General features: G+C 40.5%; 1 protein-coding gene across 1 annotated transcript in view; it reads right to left on the bottom strand.

The window, feature by feature from the left end:
• Positions 1-16,017, bottom strand: part of dnah9l (dynein, axonemal, heavy polypeptide 9 like) — a 47,040-nt gene extending 31,023 nt beyond the window's left edge. Inside the window, exons 1-34 of the mRNA XM_086273293.1 lie at positions 15,718-16,017; positions 15,182-15,325; positions 14,823-15,040; positions 13,775-13,970; positions 12,873-12,972; positions 12,295-12,506; positions 11,964-12,197; positions 11,628-11,795; positions 11,058-11,174; positions 9,569-9,693; positions 8,866-9,061; positions 8,225-8,329; positions 7,927-8,118; positions 7,337-7,537; positions 6,875-7,210; positions 6,696-6,773; positions 6,555-6,610; positions 6,350-6,470; positions 6,077-6,246; positions 5,761-5,965; positions 5,540-5,656; positions 5,275-5,361; positions 4,992-5,150; positions 3,734-3,817; positions 3,457-3,615; positions 2,887-3,009; positions 2,498-2,620; positions 2,021-2,245; positions 1,691-1,909; positions 1,230-1,397; positions 977-1,102; positions 777-884; positions 553-684; positions 311-471 (exon numbers count right to left, since the gene is read on the bottom strand). Of these exons, the coding sequence (XP_086129419.1) occupies positions 311-471; positions 553-684; positions 777-884; positions 977-1,102; positions 1,230-1,397; positions 1,691-1,909; positions 2,021-2,245; positions 2,498-2,620; positions 2,887-3,009; positions 3,457-3,615; positions 3,734-3,817; positions 4,992-5,150; positions 5,275-5,361; positions 5,540-5,656; positions 5,761-5,965; positions 6,077-6,246; positions 6,350-6,470; positions 6,555-6,610; positions 6,696-6,773; positions 6,875-7,210; positions 7,337-7,537; positions 7,927-8,118; positions 8,225-8,329; positions 8,866-9,061; positions 9,569-9,693; positions 11,058-11,174; positions 11,628-11,795; positions 11,964-12,197; positions 12,295-12,506; positions 12,873-12,972; positions 13,775-13,970; positions 14,823-15,040; positions 15,182-15,325; positions 15,718-16,017 (5,465 nt within the window). The remainder of the gene's footprint in view (positions 1-310; positions 472-552; positions 685-776; positions 885-976; positions 1,103-1,229; positions 1,398-1,690; positions 1,910-2,020; positions 2,246-2,497; positions 2,621-2,886; positions 3,010-3,456; positions 3,616-3,733; positions 3,818-4,991; positions 5,151-5,274; positions 5,362-5,539; positions 5,657-5,760; positions 5,966-6,076; positions 6,247-6,349; positions 6,471-6,554; positions 6,611-6,695; positions 6,774-6,874; positions 7,211-7,336; positions 7,538-7,926; positions 8,119-8,224; positions 8,330-8,865; positions 9,062-9,568; positions 9,694-11,057; positions 11,175-11,627; positions 11,796-11,963; positions 12,198-12,294; positions 12,507-12,872; positions 12,973-13,774; positions 13,971-14,822; positions 15,041-15,181; positions 15,326-15,717) is intronic.
• Between the last annotated feature and the right edge of the window lie 764 nt (positions 16,018-16,781).

Here is a 16,781-nt window from a genome sequence, read left to right as displayed (position 1 = left end):
TTGTGAATAGAAAAAGCAAATATGCAAGATTTTAGTATTTGTGCTTTATTCTAAAATAACAACTATCTCAATCTTTGCACTTACATTTTGCATGGGTGCCTACTATCACGTTCTGCACAGCTTGACTGTAGCATTAAGATGTTTAGTGCTAAAGTAAAGCGGCCTTGTTTTTAGTTGCAAAGCAAGTCTAGTAATTATGCGTGCCCTTACTGTAAGTCTCTCCCTTTAGAATACAAATCATTACTAATGTATGCATTCTGTATACTTTTGCAAAGGTTTGGCTTACGGGAGAACATGTATGTGCACATACCTGTCAGTGAGTGGAGTGATAACCAGTCTGTTTGTATTCCCCAGGTATTCATAGCTAAACTGGAACTGAGCGTCACAGATATTAATGTAACAGTGTCTCATTTCTTCATCCCAGCGATGCCGTAACTGGGACAGCCACGCAAATGCCTGTCCTGATGTCACCTTAGAGACATACAACAGCATCAGGATGGTCTGCTAACTAATGCAAAACTCATTTGAAATAATATCTAATAGTCGCAGTACCTTTTGAGTAATGAGATTGGCGACCACATCTCGAGCATGGACATCAATAGTGCAGACAGTCATAATTTTCTGTCTGTCTCCAGGGGTTAAATCGCCAAGCAGCATGTGGATTAGCAAGTTGAGCTGTGTGATCTAGAAAACCAGAATTCAGCAGACATCACTGACAAATACAATGATGCTACGATCACTTACCAGCCTAATAAAATCTTACATTATGGAAGTACCTGTTTCTTGTTGTAGTCCTTGAGAGCTGTCTCAAATCCTTCCTCCACCCTCTCAAAAGCAATGCCCACATCTGTCGCCCACCACACCTGACTACCAGTCAACCCCACCTGTTGATGGAAGGGAAACAGAGGTGTACAGCAGATAGCTTGCATGTTTATAAAGTTAAAATTGTAAATCTACAGACTTTGCATGAACAGACCTGGGCTGGGTAGTCAAACAGCCACTGGTCTCGGGGTTTGTCCTCATAGGCAGCTACAGCTTCCTGTATCTCCTTTCGAACTGTACAGCGCATGGTGGTTTCTAAAGCACTTAACCAACACTCTGCCTGATTAAAAAAAATAAAAATGTTTGAAAAAAACTCTAAAATGAATTGCATGCAATATCATATTTTTCAAATAAAACGGTGCTGATGTACTTCCACAAACAGAAACCGCATTTTGTTTTCACAGTACCTGTCCTTCGCAGACACAGGGCTCAGAGAACGAAACATATTCTCCCTCTCGACTGTACATCCCTATCGCAACTGCCTCCCCCTCCTCCCCCCGTCCTTCGGCCCGGTCTGAGTCCTTGAAGCGAAGATCTGCTATATTGTCAAACAGCTTCAGCAAGTGTCGGGTCACCTGGAAAAAAATATATATGTGTATTCAAAAGACACACAGACTATTTTTGAGTTTGGTTTTATAGGCTATGATGTTAACAAAGCTCTGACGTTAACAGACCCTGATCTCTGATAACAAATCAAAAAGAAAAAAAGATTTCTTTTGCCTTTCATTATTGTGTTTTTCCATTTTCACTTTTTCCACTCCATAACACTGAAATATAGTTGGTATATAAAGTACAGATAACCACAACGTGCTAACAATCTCTTTATAGATTCTTTCTAGAAAAACATGATTAAAATGTAATCTATCACCTGTCTGGGCTGTGTTCCCTTAGACACAATCTCCAGTAGATCGGAGGCAGAGACAAAATAAAATCTGGGGAATGTCAGTCTCTTGGTCTCCAGGTACTCAGCAAGGGCCTTCTCACACAGAGACAGCCTCTGCTGTAAGGTCTCAAGGCTCTCCAGGAAGCCAGGCTTGTTGGTCACATCTACTACATTACTGTTCTGGACCACCTCAGTCATTAAACTCTGATTAAAACAAACAAACAAATCAAAGGAAATAAAGGGAGAAATGCAAAAAGACATGCTAAAAATATGTAGCCAAGCATGGCACTATATGTAGGCAGAGGTATGATTTACCTGAAAGTCAGTGTGTATTCCCTGAAAGCGTTCAGCATCATTGGCCAGCTGGCAGCGGATGTCATGGCTGTTGGTGAAGATGCTGTTAAGATGGGCCCAGGTCCTCTGGACAGACATCCAAGATGAGATGACAAGGTCTGCCACCATCAGCTTCCTCTGCCATCCACTTACTTCTGCCTGGAAATACTCTATGTACTTACTCATCAGGATATTCTGCAGCTGCACCTGAAAAGAAATGAAGCAGTAACTTTAAATGGCAATTTGTACAAAGAAGCCCTGATGAGCTGCTCTTGAAATTGCATGAACATTTTTTAAATTCCCCATTGCCTATGCATTTATATAACTAGTCTTTGAGGAGTCAGTAATAAACCCGAGCCGTTCATACTAAAACTATATTATGGATCGCTGGGGTGTTAATATTGCAATTTGAAAGAATAAAGCAAACTGCATATCACATTCTGCAGCAGGCAGGCACACCTGGTTGTCCTCCAGCGTCTCTATCAGATTCTCATCTGCTTTGAGCAGAGGGGTTCCTGTGCTGGCATGAGTCTCATAGGACAGCGACATAATGCTCCATGTCTGGGTTATCTCTGCCAAAACCTAAAAAACCCCAAAGACAGATACTTCACAAAGACGCCTGTCATTTAAAGACAACCAAAAAACAAGCTAACGCGTTCGTTAACATTGGCTCATTCCTATTTGTGTGTCATTATTTGTGAGTTCAGCTTTCTGAATCTGCTCATAAATATCTGTTCTAAGAATATGATGAAAGTCTAGTGAGTGCTTAAGTAATTAAATATTCCATCCATCAATAATCCACTACTACAAGATATATCACACAGTAACTGGTTGGTCTGGTGTCTTACCTTCTCAATGGCCATTTCTTTCACGGCCTTGTCTACTATGTTTTTAACCTCATCCTCCACACGATGAAGTTGCAATTCCAGCAGGTCCCCCAAGGTGGTGCCCTCACCCATCACAAACCTAACCTGAAGATTTAAAAACAAAAGCAGACTATGGGTGTGATCAAATTTCAGATAACTGGGTTCATCAAATCCAGAGAAGTGTCTGCAGAACAATGAGAGCACACTGCATGAAAACTACAGCCAAACGAATGGATTAACCCCCACAGAGTGGCAAGTATAATATACCATGAGTAAAACTGATGAAAAGTTACTGAACAAGAAGAGCACTTGGGGCAGTCCTCTGCCAAGACCAAAGCGCTAACAAATTTAAAGAAAAAAAACTGTATGAGGACCAAAATTTAATGGGCTGTTCTCATACACATTCTCCACTCCGCCACCAAGTTTAATGAAATTTGGACTTGTAACTTTTGGATAATCTCATTGACACACAGACAAACAAACAAAATGAAAAATGGCACAGCAGATGGTATGAGAGACTGTGTAGCAGCAGCAGCAGCACAGATACCCTACCCCAGTGGTGTTCATAAGCTGTTGCCAGTGTCTCTCCCTGACAGCTGAGTTTTGCAGCTCGTTGACAGCTCTCAGAGAGGTCAATAGGTTTTTCACTGTTGATTCCAGACCCATATAGACATCCCACACACGCACCTCCTTATCCAGCATTTTCATCTCCTTCAACAGACAACAGACATACTCACAGTTATTGAAAAGATACTCTTGTTTCAAACATGAAACAGTTAAACTGAATCAAAGTTCAAGTATCTATCCAGAGAAGAGTGCTGTACTGTACTTTAGCAAACCGCCGGAGTTCCATGTCCATCTGCTCAACGTTGATCTCTTTCCATGGAGTCTTTGTCCAATCCTCTATACTGGTCTAGGATTTGCAGGAGATTAAGTGCATCATTTGATTATTTTGCATGCAGTGACTCACTATGGAGACCCTGCCTTGTATTAAAAAAAATAGCATATTTGTATTTACAGCCCCAATTCCAAAAAGGCAGGATGGTGTGTAAAATGTAAATAAAGTGTTTAGAAATTATGCAACACTTTCAGAATAATGTTCCTCAACTTGAAATAATGTTTATTACACGGAAATCCCTTTCTGTGAGTGTAGTTCACTGTGCCATCTACCAACACAGGTTAAAGCTCTGTCATGCAAAGAAGAGGCCACATGTGAGCATGATCCAGAAATGCTGCTGTGATCTATTTTGAGTTTTGTTTTGCGATTCATTCTTTTTGAATTAAAAGATTTTCAGGGTTTTAGTTCTGTGTTAGTCCTGACTTCAGTATTTCCTAGTGCCTATGAGTTGTCATTATTTATATTTCTACTTCGTGGTTCTTGATTACGTGAGTACCCTTTTCTGTGCCTGGTCTGCCCTAGTCTCATCTACATGTCGTGTCATCAGTATCTCAGTGTTTTCAACGCTTTCTGTCTCCCTGGTCATGTCTCTCTGGTCTTCCTGGGTTCTACCTGGTTTCCCAATCTCCGTTCCAAGTTAATATGTCTTCCTTCCTATTCCTCATGTTTATGCTTTCCTCTGCCCATAATCTTCTGTTTTATCCTTTTGTCTCCCCAGTCAGTTATGTTTCCATGTATGTTTAGCGCTGGTCCCTGCATCGAGCTCCTGTCTCTGTCTCAGTTTTGCTTCTTGTGTCTCTTTATTTAGATTCTGTTCAGCTGTGTTCACAGGTGTGTTCAATCTGCCTTAATTCCCTTCTGTCTATATACTCTCTGCATCTCTCTCTGTTCTTTGTCGTGTCTACCCTCATGGTGTGTGTAGTCTCTGTCAGTCTCTTTAGTTAGTTTGTTACAGCCCCATCACTGTCCACATTATTTAGCTTTTGATTTCTGTTTTTTTGCCAGCACAATAAAAGCTGTGATATTTAAGAAAGCTGTCCACTCTCTGCCTGCCACACACCTCAGTTCATGACATGAAATGTTTTCTGTGTCCAACAGAGAATAAAATGATATTTGTAAATTTGTAAATCACTGCCTGTTTTTATTTACATATTACACACCATCCCAACTTTCTGGAGTTCAACCGTACCTTTACAAAGACGACCATATCCCATACTGCTTTGACAAGTATGATGTCAGAGCGACACTGCCGCAGCTGCTTGTATTCTGGGAAGCTGACCTCAAACAGATCAGCTGTGTCCTGCAACTTCTTCATTTCCATCTCCATCGTAGCTACGCCTCGATTACACTGCAGGCAATTTTGATATGTTATTTAAATTTTCTTTAATCACACACTGTGTACTACATTTGAAAGAAGTACTGTTAAGATTTCTCTTTTAACAGACACTAAAAGAAATGTGCCCCCTGCTCACCTTATCAATAAGCTTATATGACTCCTCCACACTGATTTTAAAGATTGACTCTGAACGAAATTGTTCTCTGAACTCATGCTGTTTGACCTAAAGTATGAAATCATAGCAAATTAAGGATTAATGCATATCTGCCTCTACCTTTCTGTCTATCATTTTGCAGACACTGTGTGGGTTTCATATATATAATGCAGGAAAGAGGTTTTATGTGTCAGATATTGAGCTCTTTGCCAGACTGACATCCTACCCCAATCACACAAAGCCTCACCTCAAACCGAACACATTTCCTGCGGATAACTGAAACCTCATTTGACTGTAGTGGTGCCACCTCATGTTTGACCGTGAAGGCAATTTTTCGGACACTTTTCCACTTTTCCGGCAGCTCCTGTGTTGTGTGGGAAAGAAGCACTGATAACTGTACATATCGCCTATGATAAATGAAAAAATGTGTGTTTTTGAATTGGTTCACACTTCTAGCTGTGTGCAGACACTCTCTGGAAGCTGCTGTCCGTAGGTCTTTAGAAGTTCAGCGGTAGACTTGAGCGGTTTGAAGTGCTGTTCGTCGCTGATCTGTCTGTCTCGTATGGCCATGAGGTGCCCCATGATTTTCACAAGGCCTGCATAATCGCCATCTGACACCTTGGTGGAAAGGCCACATGCTGTGTCCTGGACAAACTGGGACAATTCCCTCACACTGTTAAATAGAGAAGAAGGGAGATGAAGTGAGGTTTCAGAGGACTGGCTTTAAAAAATGTCTTTTAAATGATAAAAAAGTTTTATTTATTTTGACTTTTATGTGTCTGACCTCTGGTTCACGTGGTTAAGAAGGTGCTCTTTGAACATCCAGCTCCACTTTTTAATGACATTCATCAGTGTGTGCTTGAAGGGTCTGATATCTAGCTGTAGCCAACCACAAAACACCCTTCGGTCCTCCATTTTGCTCACTCGCACATACAGTGACTCAAACAGATTGATCTGAAATAATGAATAATTCAGTTATTATTGTTGCATTGCTTTCCAAATGTGAGTGAAATAAACCAAGGTTACAGCATAAATGGATCACAAATGTTGAACACACTTGTTCTTTAAAGTTGTCCAGGGTGGGTGGGTTCTTCTTTAGTTCGTAGTCGGCATACAGCTCAGCTTCCTCTGTACTTAATGCATGTCCATAAAGTAGGAACTGTCTCATAAATTCAGACCTGTGAACATATGAGACAATTCAAAAATTATTTCTGTACTTGCTAACAATCAAAACAAATCAGAAACAGCCACACACAGCTGACCTGTCATCAGTCCAGAGGTAGCGGTAGCTAGAAAATGATGCCTGGTACTCCCTGACCTGTAAATAAACACTTTCACAACTATTCGCCTGTAAACTTCATAAAATAATCTTCCACATGTGACCATAAAAAAATGTCACTAACCTTAGCGACAGATGCACGTGCCCGTGAGCGGATTATGTGGCACATGTCTGACAAATCCTCCATTTCATTAATGTCACCCTGCAAGATGGAAAATCAAGATTGCTTATGATAAGGGTCTGTTTACATGGAAATATATGTATGTATATGTATATGCATTTATAATCTAATCTGTGTGGTACCTGGTAGTTACTCAGCTGTTTGTGACTTGCCACTCTAGGAATGAGGGAAGCCATGCTTGTAATGTTGCCCACCATCTTATCCACAATATCATAGAAGTTACCAGTGTGGCTCAAGTCTAATGAAGGGTCAAAGGTCATCTCATTGCTGTTGAGAACCAACTGGACTTCAAACAGAGGTGTAATACGCTGAGCTGCATCTGTATTGTCCATGAGGTACTGCAGAGAGCAGCGTACTGCGCTGGTGAAGCCTGCCAGGATCATCCTGTCAACATACTCAGTATAGGCATGCCACTCACTGCTGTCAAGATCCGTCACACTGAGGAGAGACTGGTTCTCCTGAAAATTATGTGTTGAATGAAAAGTTTAAACACCAAATAAACATACACATGAATATCGGTTGTGTTAACATTTGCAATGTGTGCACAGCATCTCTCCAGCATGGAGATTATACGATGAATATACCTGCAGTAGTTTGTGTATCTGCTCCCCTGTACTAGTAATGAGAGCATGCTGTTTGGAAACACTCTCTTCAATGTCAGCGAAAACGAGGAGAGTAGAATCACGACTCTTTCTGGTAATGAAAGCCCGGCTGCTGAATTTACCCATCAAGGCCTGGATTGCTTCCACATTAGCTTTGCTCTTCTGGACACCACTAGAAATGCTCTGGCGATGGCAAAAAAAAAAAAAGGAGCAACAATTACAGGCAATAATTATGTTTCCGGCATCATGTTGCTTTTTGTTTTTCAAGTGCTTGCTGTAGAGTTGAAGCGCTCTGAGATAGGGCTATAATTAAGAAAACTAGCTTGGCCCACACACAGAGGATTCTGGGGTTTCATGCAGACAGGCGACCGCTGGCTTTTTTAAAATAAATCAGCCCAAATGTTGATAGAGACAGTGTTTATTCTACTTAAAAAAGCAAAATCATTTAAATATGCTGCAAAATAGTGTCAACCAACACATGTACAGGAAACTCACCCATTAATGCAGGCACTGCCTTGCATCTTTTTGTTTGCTTTAAGTTCAGTACAACATTTCCTGCATATTTACAGTACCTGTGCCAGGTCTCGTGTACTCTGAATGTAGTCCCATAGGTCATCCTGAGCCCATGTCACTTCCCGGAGGGCCGGATTCAGCTGTCGTCTCATCCCATCCATCTCATCTTTGACCAGTCCCAGCTCTACAGCTAGGATGGTGCTGTGGAGCTGGTTGTACCACTGGGTCACCAAAGTCAGTGTTTGTGTGTACTGCATAATAAAATGCAGCATTAAAACCCCCAACATATTTCTAAAAAACACGCTTTCTAAAGAAAGCTGTCAAGTCCAGAAAACTGCTTGAGGGTTAATGACCTACCATGTGTAGTCTCTCTCGTTTAGAATAGAGATGAAGAGCTGCTTGGGGAATGTTTTGGGTCTTCAGCATGCCCAGATATTTCACTTCTCTTAGCACAGATGCTAACTGTGGAGAGTAACAACAAAAGAAAGTACAATCTGATTTCCATAGATTATAGTACATGATTTTGGAATAGATATCAGTTACCAAACACCTTCTCATATTTTATATTTATGTGTATCCATTGTTTCCTCCCATGGTGATTAATTATACTAGTAAAATATGCTTCATCTGTGTATCAAACTGCTGTTGCTACTTCTGGGGAATGTTTCACAAAGTGAGTTTAGTGGACAAAAATGTGGCTTTATTAACCTTGAGTTGAAAGAAATGCAGACAGAGGCACTAGTTTGAATAATGACTTAGCAGAGAAAAACACTCTATGAGCTCAATTTGATACTAGCAGGTTTTCTTCACAAAACCTTGAATTTCTCTCGATCTCTCTCCTGCAGAGCTTAAAGAAGCAGTCTGACAAGTCATTTCACTTCTGAACTCATACAGTCAAAATGACTGTGACTTTTAGATTTTCACCTTTACTTGCCTCTATGGAATATCTTTTATCTGTTTTTAAAGTCTGTTCAAAAATCAATCGTCTTTGGGCTTACACCAGGACTGAAGTTGACCTGGAAGAAGCCAGTTTCACTATCCAGTGCCAACAGTGGCTCCTTGAGGTGTGTTTCACAGATTTCTTCAAGCCCCTCGGTCCACTCTAAGAACATCTCCTCATCATGCTGGTCCAAAACCTCAAGAACGCGTTCACACCTCTGGAGGACATCTTGTGCCTCTGCACAATCCAGGGGCCTGAAAGAGAGACGGAGAAAGAAAGAGATAATGCAGGAAAAGAATTATATAGCAAGTGAAGTATAAGTCATGTGTATACTGTAAACATTTGGCAGAAACAGTAAAATAAATAAATTCTTGTAATGAATATGCTAAATGCAAAAAAAAAAGTGTTTATAACCAAAATACATATTTTAGGTGCACATTGTTGGTCAGATGATTAAATACAGGGTACATGAATCTGAAATATTAGTTACAGCTGACTGCTTAAAGCCTTGAATGTTTGATGTTCTTTTTAAATCTTTAAATAATCAATGGACACAAGATATATATATTTTAAACTTTTTTCGGTTACTGCAAATTATAATAATAACATCAATGGATCTGCTGGGTTTCAAAACCCATGTATGTCAACTGAGGAAGGTAACATTTTATTGATTTAATACCCTTAGTGATTAATAACCAAGTGCTTTGCACCAAAATATACTCTAAAATCATCCTTATTGTGTTTATTAGGTAGGTTCTTACATGTGGGGCAGCTGGCAGAGGTTACTCCTGTGAGTCAGAATCCGGCTTCGGAGCTCCTGCGACCATTTGAGGTTACCGGCCACTTGAGGCATATTCTTTCCCAGGATCGCAAAACCTGACTGCAGCTGAAACACAAGGTTTCATGCCATTTGGCTGACAGCTTAATCTTTCAAATCACTTTGAGTTAACACTCTCACGCGGAAGTATGTGGACCTCAGTGCCATTTGTGTCATCTCAAATCTTCTGCTGTGGCTACAATTAACATGTAATGCATGCAAACTATTTATGAAGCAGCTGTTACAGCACTATGTTTCCGCTGTAATTAACGACACTGTTCTCGCTGGGTGTAAGAGCAGTGAGCTGTGGATGTTTACATTTCTATGCAAGTGTGCAAAGGCTCTGTTTACATATTTTTAATAATATTCATATTATTTAAATTAAGCTCCCAGTATACAGGAAATAATAATAATAATGGATTGGATTTATATAGCGCTTTTCAACTCACCCAAAGCGCTTTACAATGCCACTATTCATTCACTCTCACACTCACACACAATGTATTTCTTAGCAGTGCCATTTATTTTGTGAATACCAGCTGGTGTTAACTTTATGTCTCTCACAGTGTCCTGTGTGTCACAGCACTGTGCTGGGTCCAAAAACTGAAGACACAGAACAATCCCAAATGAAATCTCATCATTTTGTTTTTCCTGTGTGTCAGACAACCTACATTGTAAACATATAAACATACAATAACTGTAAATGAAAACATGTAATAAGTGCACATGTGCTTAAACAAAGATGTCTGGTTATTTGATTAAAAAAATGCCTAATGTGCTTCAGTAATTAAAAATAATAGCCAAGCATTGTAATCTTAATTACAACCCTTGTAATTTAAAAAAAAAAAATTCAGTCTAAAATCTCTTTGGGGCAACTGAAAATCAAATTATGTATGCAGGAAAAACCCAGGTACCCAGAGACATTATACAACTCACTGCTAAGACAAAAATGAAGTGTTTTAAATTGCTAAACTTGATCAAACCGTTAATTAATACACACATAAAACACTCACAACACACACAGACACACGCGTAAAATACGGCAGCTGAATCGTGGCGTATTGTGAAGCAAATGTGTGCGAGTAATTAGGAACATAATTTCAATCTGTCTCACCCCATCTTTGTGTTGATCAAGTATAAACTGGCAGTGGCCTACTTCCTGGCTAAACATGTCCAACAGCACACTGTAATTAGGTGAAAACAGCTGGTGGATTCTGGGTCTCTCAAGCAGGGTGCCAAACATCTTCAACAGCTAGATGGAACAACAGCAGCTTTGTGACATTTTGTACATTCAAGGCACAAAACATGTACACTCCACTAGTTGAAATCCCCCAAAACAACCAAATGATGCTATTATGTTAACTTGCTAAATGTCGTACACTTGCTACTTTAAGTAAACTACTAAATGATTTTTAAAGGAGTAACCGGCCTACCTTAAAGGCTGACTTCAGGTTTTTGGAGTGCTGAAAGGCCAAATTGAGGACAGTTCCCAGCCTTTGGTCAAAATCTTTGTTCTGCTCCAAGAAACACCTATAGTGGTTCACAAAATCCTGAGAAGGCATTAGAGGGGAAATGATGGGTATTTTGAGAAGCCTTTGTGATTAAAAAGCTTTGATTCAATTTAAATTATTAGACAATTTCATTCCATAAAATTCCTCCTTAGCTCATTTAATCAGTATTGACTGGATTAACACATACTTGAGAGAAATATATTATAACACAGATCAATTTCTGATCGAGTTCCTGTTCTGAGCCACGCTGAAAACTATTGTAAAATATCCAGTAAATTAAATATTGATGCGCTGACTAATAATGACTCCTGCCACTTGTTCTTGTGTGTTGCTTAGCAACTACTCTGCTTTTCTACCTTTCAATTATTGTACTGCTGGGCAGAAAAATAAAATATAATTGTTATTTTTTATTATTTGCCTGTGCCAGCCAATGCCACAATTAAAGAGCAGCGTGATATTAAAAACAACGGCAACTCTCTCAGTAGCTCTCACGTCATTAGTGCAGTCCAAGGGGTCATATTTGCTCTCTCTAAGGGTCCGCCAGCGGTCATGAAACTCCTCACTCATGCTGAAGACCATCTCACTTAAGATTTTCCCTCTGGATCCACCTAATTCAATTTTCTCCAGCTTCAGAAAGTCCAGTGCTGTTGCAAAAAGTTCCTACGAGTGAAATGAGAAAAGACAGTGATGGATCAGCATAATATCGTGGAGCTGAAGTTCAAAAATATGCATTTTCATGCAGATTTACTTGATTAAAAAAATACTCCCTCCTTTATAGGAGTGAGAGATGTTGATTTTTCAATTTTCCTGGAAAACCAAGATACAGACCTCGATCATAAGAAGCCTTTCCATGATGCAATCTGAGCGTTGAAACACAAGTTTCGCTGGAAAGTCCCAGAGCTTGATGCTCTGTGAGTGTTTGTAATACTTCGGGATCTGCTCGCGGTAAGTGTGAAACAATTTCTTGAAGGTGCGCAGAACTGAGATGCTTATCTGTACTCTCTCCATCCCTTCCTCAAGCTCCATCTTAAACAACTCTTCAGGGATTAAATAGGCAAAGGCCTGTATTCAGACACAAAGTCGTTACAGAGATACATTTTTAATTCCTCTTCCTTCGTCTCCTTTTCATCACATGTGCACAGACATGCATCACCTGTACCTTTTCAATGATCAGGTTGCAGAACTCCTGCAGAAGCACCACCATTCGCTGAGGAGTGCAGTAATACTGGGAATGACTCCAGATGAGGCAGAGCGTGTGAAAAAGAGGAGGTAATAGCGCATCCACCTGTGGAAAACTCTTCTCCTCCAAGTTTGTAATCAGTCTCCTTAGAGGGCGTAGATACAGATCTATGTCTTCTGCTTCCAGCACGGCTGTGATAATTACATCCACAAGTATCAGTCGATAACGTGAACATAATGGGGCATTTATGGTGCTCTAAAAGGTGTGATCTCTGATTACATTTATTTAGCACCAGTGTAAACATGATATCTGCACTTCCCATGATTGTTAAGTGAGCATGATGACACAGAAAATGCAATGAAAAGGCAAAGTATAGAAAAAAAAAGGTTCTGTTAGGGTAACAATGCTGTAAAATTCTGGGTTCAGTAAGCATAAAGAAAAATTTATGCTTGATCTGTTTCTTAAATTAAACTAAATGGGAGCTGGAGCTGTCATACTCATGTCATGATGACAAAACAAATTAAAGCCTTGATGAATGAGAAGTAATGCTGATCTACCCTCATTGACTTTGACGCAGACGTCCTTGAAGGCGGAGTAGTAACTGCTCTTGACTCTTCTCAGGATCTCCACGATCTGCTCCACTTTGGAGCTGCGGATCTGGAACCAAGGATCTCATATTAACATGCACTGACTTATTATTTCAAGAGTATAATAAATGTACAGGTTTTGTACTACACTGACAACTTTCGTCATTGCTGCCCTCTCTGTTCATCTGTATTGGTGTCAGTGCGCCCCAGGGTGGCTGTGGCTACAATGTAGCTTGCCATCACCAGTGTGTGAATGTGTGTGTGAATGGGTGGATGACTGGATATGTAAAGCGCTTTGGGGTCCTTAGGGACTAGTAAAGCGCTATATAAATACAGGCCATTTACCATTTGACACAGGGACACATCTCAACATTAAGCATCGCATACAATGAATATAAAGTAAAATTTCATTAGTTGTCAGGTTTCCTTCCTGTATATTGTGATTCCACTAGAGCACCCCAGCATTCACAGCTCTTTAAATGGACTGAAACAAGCTGACTCTTTAACCTTCCCTTTAAACGTCCCTTCTGGATGATCATTCTCCAGAAGTCTGCCATTGCTTGTGAGCTGTGCTGTCAGTACTTTAAAGGTGGCTGTACCTGTAGCAGATGACTATATAAAGAAATCCAGGAGGAGCTGATGTCAGCTCCTTGCAGCAATAGAAAATAACAAGTGGAAACTCACTATTCAGAGCAATCTGGAGGCTGAGCTTTGGCTCACGGGGACGACTTTTATATACCTCTACTGTTATTTAACTTTGGACGCATTTAATAAACATTTAACATACATTTAACATACATTACATACATTTTTTTTGTTCTTTTTAAACTAATGAATAACACGAGTCTTATACTTATTTTATAACGTCATACTTGTGACTGGATGCCCAGCAGGTTTTCCCTTTGAGCTGCCCAGAACTGAAGCTCCACGCTGGGGCCTGGGTGGTTTCCCTGAAGCAGCATCATACCAGAGTCTTTCTTCAGCACACTCCATATCTGTCCGGACCACTGCACAATCAGAGTTTCTATAGAGTATAACAAGCCACGGTCCAGTGGCCATCCAGTGTGGCTGAGAGGGACAGAGTGAGAGCAATCAGTCTGGATAAAAATAGAAGTGAGCTACTGAAGCTATACGTACAATACGAACGCTACAAATGAGGTACTGTATATTATTTCTCTAGGACATTGTTAATGCCAACCAGCGTTTACCAGTGCCTTTACGCACTAGTTCTTTTTAAAGAACTAGTGCGTAGTACTAATGTAACTTCTTGTTACATTATCCAATTACCTCTTACTCCATACATTCTTCAAAAGTCTGACAATAGCCAAGTATGTAAACCCTCACTCTTCACTATTAAGCTAATATCAGAAATAAAACGAGTTACTGTAGGACTTTTGCGCTAATGACTTAACTCCACTGCTTAAACTTTGTCAGACTTAGCTGTTTAACTGACGATGCTGTGTTGAAGGCGTTTTCCAAGTTCCTCAAGGTCTCAAGGTAAACTTTAGCTAACATGAAAGAAAAACATTCCGCCACTGTGCAGCAATTTGTCTAAACTTGACTCAAGGAGAAAACAAATATGACAGCTGACCCTGCTTTTTCACTTTCTGAATCCCGTCTTTTGTCTTGTTTCTTGTAAAACACAAGGACGCCCACTTTTCTTGTAATATGTCTGACAAACGGAACATTTTCATCGACGAACTTGACCAGAAAACAGCCTGTTTACCAGGTAAATGCTCCCCATGCCCTGCCCCTTTCCATCCTGAAAAAAGGGCGGCAAATGAAACTTTTACAATTATAAATTATAATTAAAAATAACCGATTAATTCGGAGACACCATTCAAAGCCATCGCAACACTTTAAAAATTCCCAACATTCTCAGCTATAATTTGGCTGTCTGTGTATTGTGACACCACCGACCTTAGCACAATGTCCTGAGGTCGTGCCCTCTCCACGTACAGGGGTAGGGGCAGCAGTGTTCGCCCCTCGGCTCGGCCTCTCAGAGTGACCACCTTGCTCCTCAGCTTCTCCAGGTGCCTGTGGATGTCATCAGACACCACCCTCGGCCAGGACTCGTGGTTGAGACCGTTGGATAGCACACACACCAGCACCTGTATGAAGAGGTGTTCATAAGGTAGCTATACACGCACACAAATTACACAAGGACACGTACACAGAACTTACCAGAAAAACTGTAAACCAGAAAATTTTGCATCCACAGTCAACATATATGAAAATGTGCACTTGTAGACATCCTACACCTGAACACACTACCCAACCTCAGATATGACAACAGGCAGGTGCTCCATTGGGTATCCAGGTACTTCTCCCAGCCTGAACTGGTGTCTGAATCCTTCTCGGGAAATTCTCTTCACGCCCTTCTTTAGGACACACAGCAGCTTGGTCTTCCATGGCGGGGATGTCTTCACAGATGAAAAAACAGTGGGAATGCTTTCAAGAACATTGAAAGCACTAGAAATAAGTAGCGACTTATTTCAGAAAAATGTGTATATTAGATGGAGTGCAGATTACAAACCCAGGAGTTTCTGTTAAACACCTGTGTACCTGTATGCCAGCTTTTGTCACTTATAGGAACTAAATTCACTAAAGATTGTGAAAATATGTGTATCATAACTGTTCCTCTTATGTTTACCTCAGAGATGTTAGTATAAACAGTTTATGCTCTATTAAATATTTATTCAAGACTGGGTGGGGAGATGAAAACAACATTTATAAAAGCAGTTGCCTGAATTTTTCATCACTTTTATCTGTATACATATACATTTATCATTGTCCTTCTGTGCATTTATCTTACTTGAGCATCCCCTGCATGCAGTGTCCCTCCAGGTCCAGTGAAAAGCAGCAGCCTGTTAGTCCAGATGTGGTCCAGAAAATCCAGTATAATCTTCTGGTTCTCATCAGCACCAATGAAGCGGTTCCACTTATCTGTCTTCACTCTCAGCACATAGAAGGCCTGCTCCCGGAGGAAGTCCACTCTCTCATCTGACAAAACCACCCCGGCTTTGAGAGTGGGCTCCTGGGAGGCACGCACTCCCCCAGCCCCTCCGCTGCCTAAACCTCCACTGCTGCTTCTCATGCTGGTGGCTTCAGCCATGAAGCTCTTAGCGGGCAGGAAGGACACAACAATGTGTAGAGGAATGTGAAATAAGAAAAGAGTATCACCAACAGTGAGCTAACAGGTATGTACTTACCAGTCCTTCTTGTCAAATATCTATAACAACCTATGAAGCTATAAACTGGTATTTCCCAGCACATAACATGGATGAGCTCTTTCTACTCAACAAACTTTTCCTTCTCTCTTCTCCAGGTATGAAAAGTGATACACTTCTTGATGGGCAGGTGATGAAGCACTACGGACTGCCTTCATTACCCTGAATGGAGGTGGCCATTTATGTAGCCTGTGTGCCCTGCAATCCTATCCTGTAACCTGAGCCTTCAGAGGAGGCCCAACTGCAACAACTACTCCAGTGCAGGTAATGTTTCACCTTAAATATGCATATATATTGATGTGTGATGAGCTTAATATTATTAAGAAACTCAAATGATGTAATTTATATTATAGGTGTGTCTTAGGGAAACAAAACATACTGTACAGGTTTCCCTAAAGAGTTTCTTATTCTAATAATAAAGCAAAATACAGAGAAAAAATATCCATTCGACTAATTTATCAAAGTACACAGCTTTGTTTACGTCCTCTTTATCTAACCTTTGCAATGTGTATCATTGCCACCTGGGGGCAGTTTGGTACAGTGCTTCTGACAGCATCCTTCTTTCTGTAATCCAAAGTGACCCTAGCCATGACATCCTATTATATATGTTATGCCATTTGTGTAAAAATGTGGAAAAATGGGACATTTC

Source organism: Aulonocara sp. 'chitande type north' Nkhata Bay, linkage group LG18 (genome assembly GCF_057382095.1).
Source record: "Aulonocara sp. 'chitande type north' Nkhata Bay isolate Kocher_YH1m ecotype deep benthic linkage group LG18, A_spYH_male_GT1.1, whole genome shotgun sequence".
Taxonomy (NCBI): domain Eukaryota; kingdom Metazoa; phylum Chordata; class Actinopteri; order Cichliformes; family Cichlidae; genus Aulonocara; species Aulonocara sp. 'chitande type north' Nkhata Bay.
This window is presented reverse-complemented; position numbering and strand designations above follow the sequence as displayed.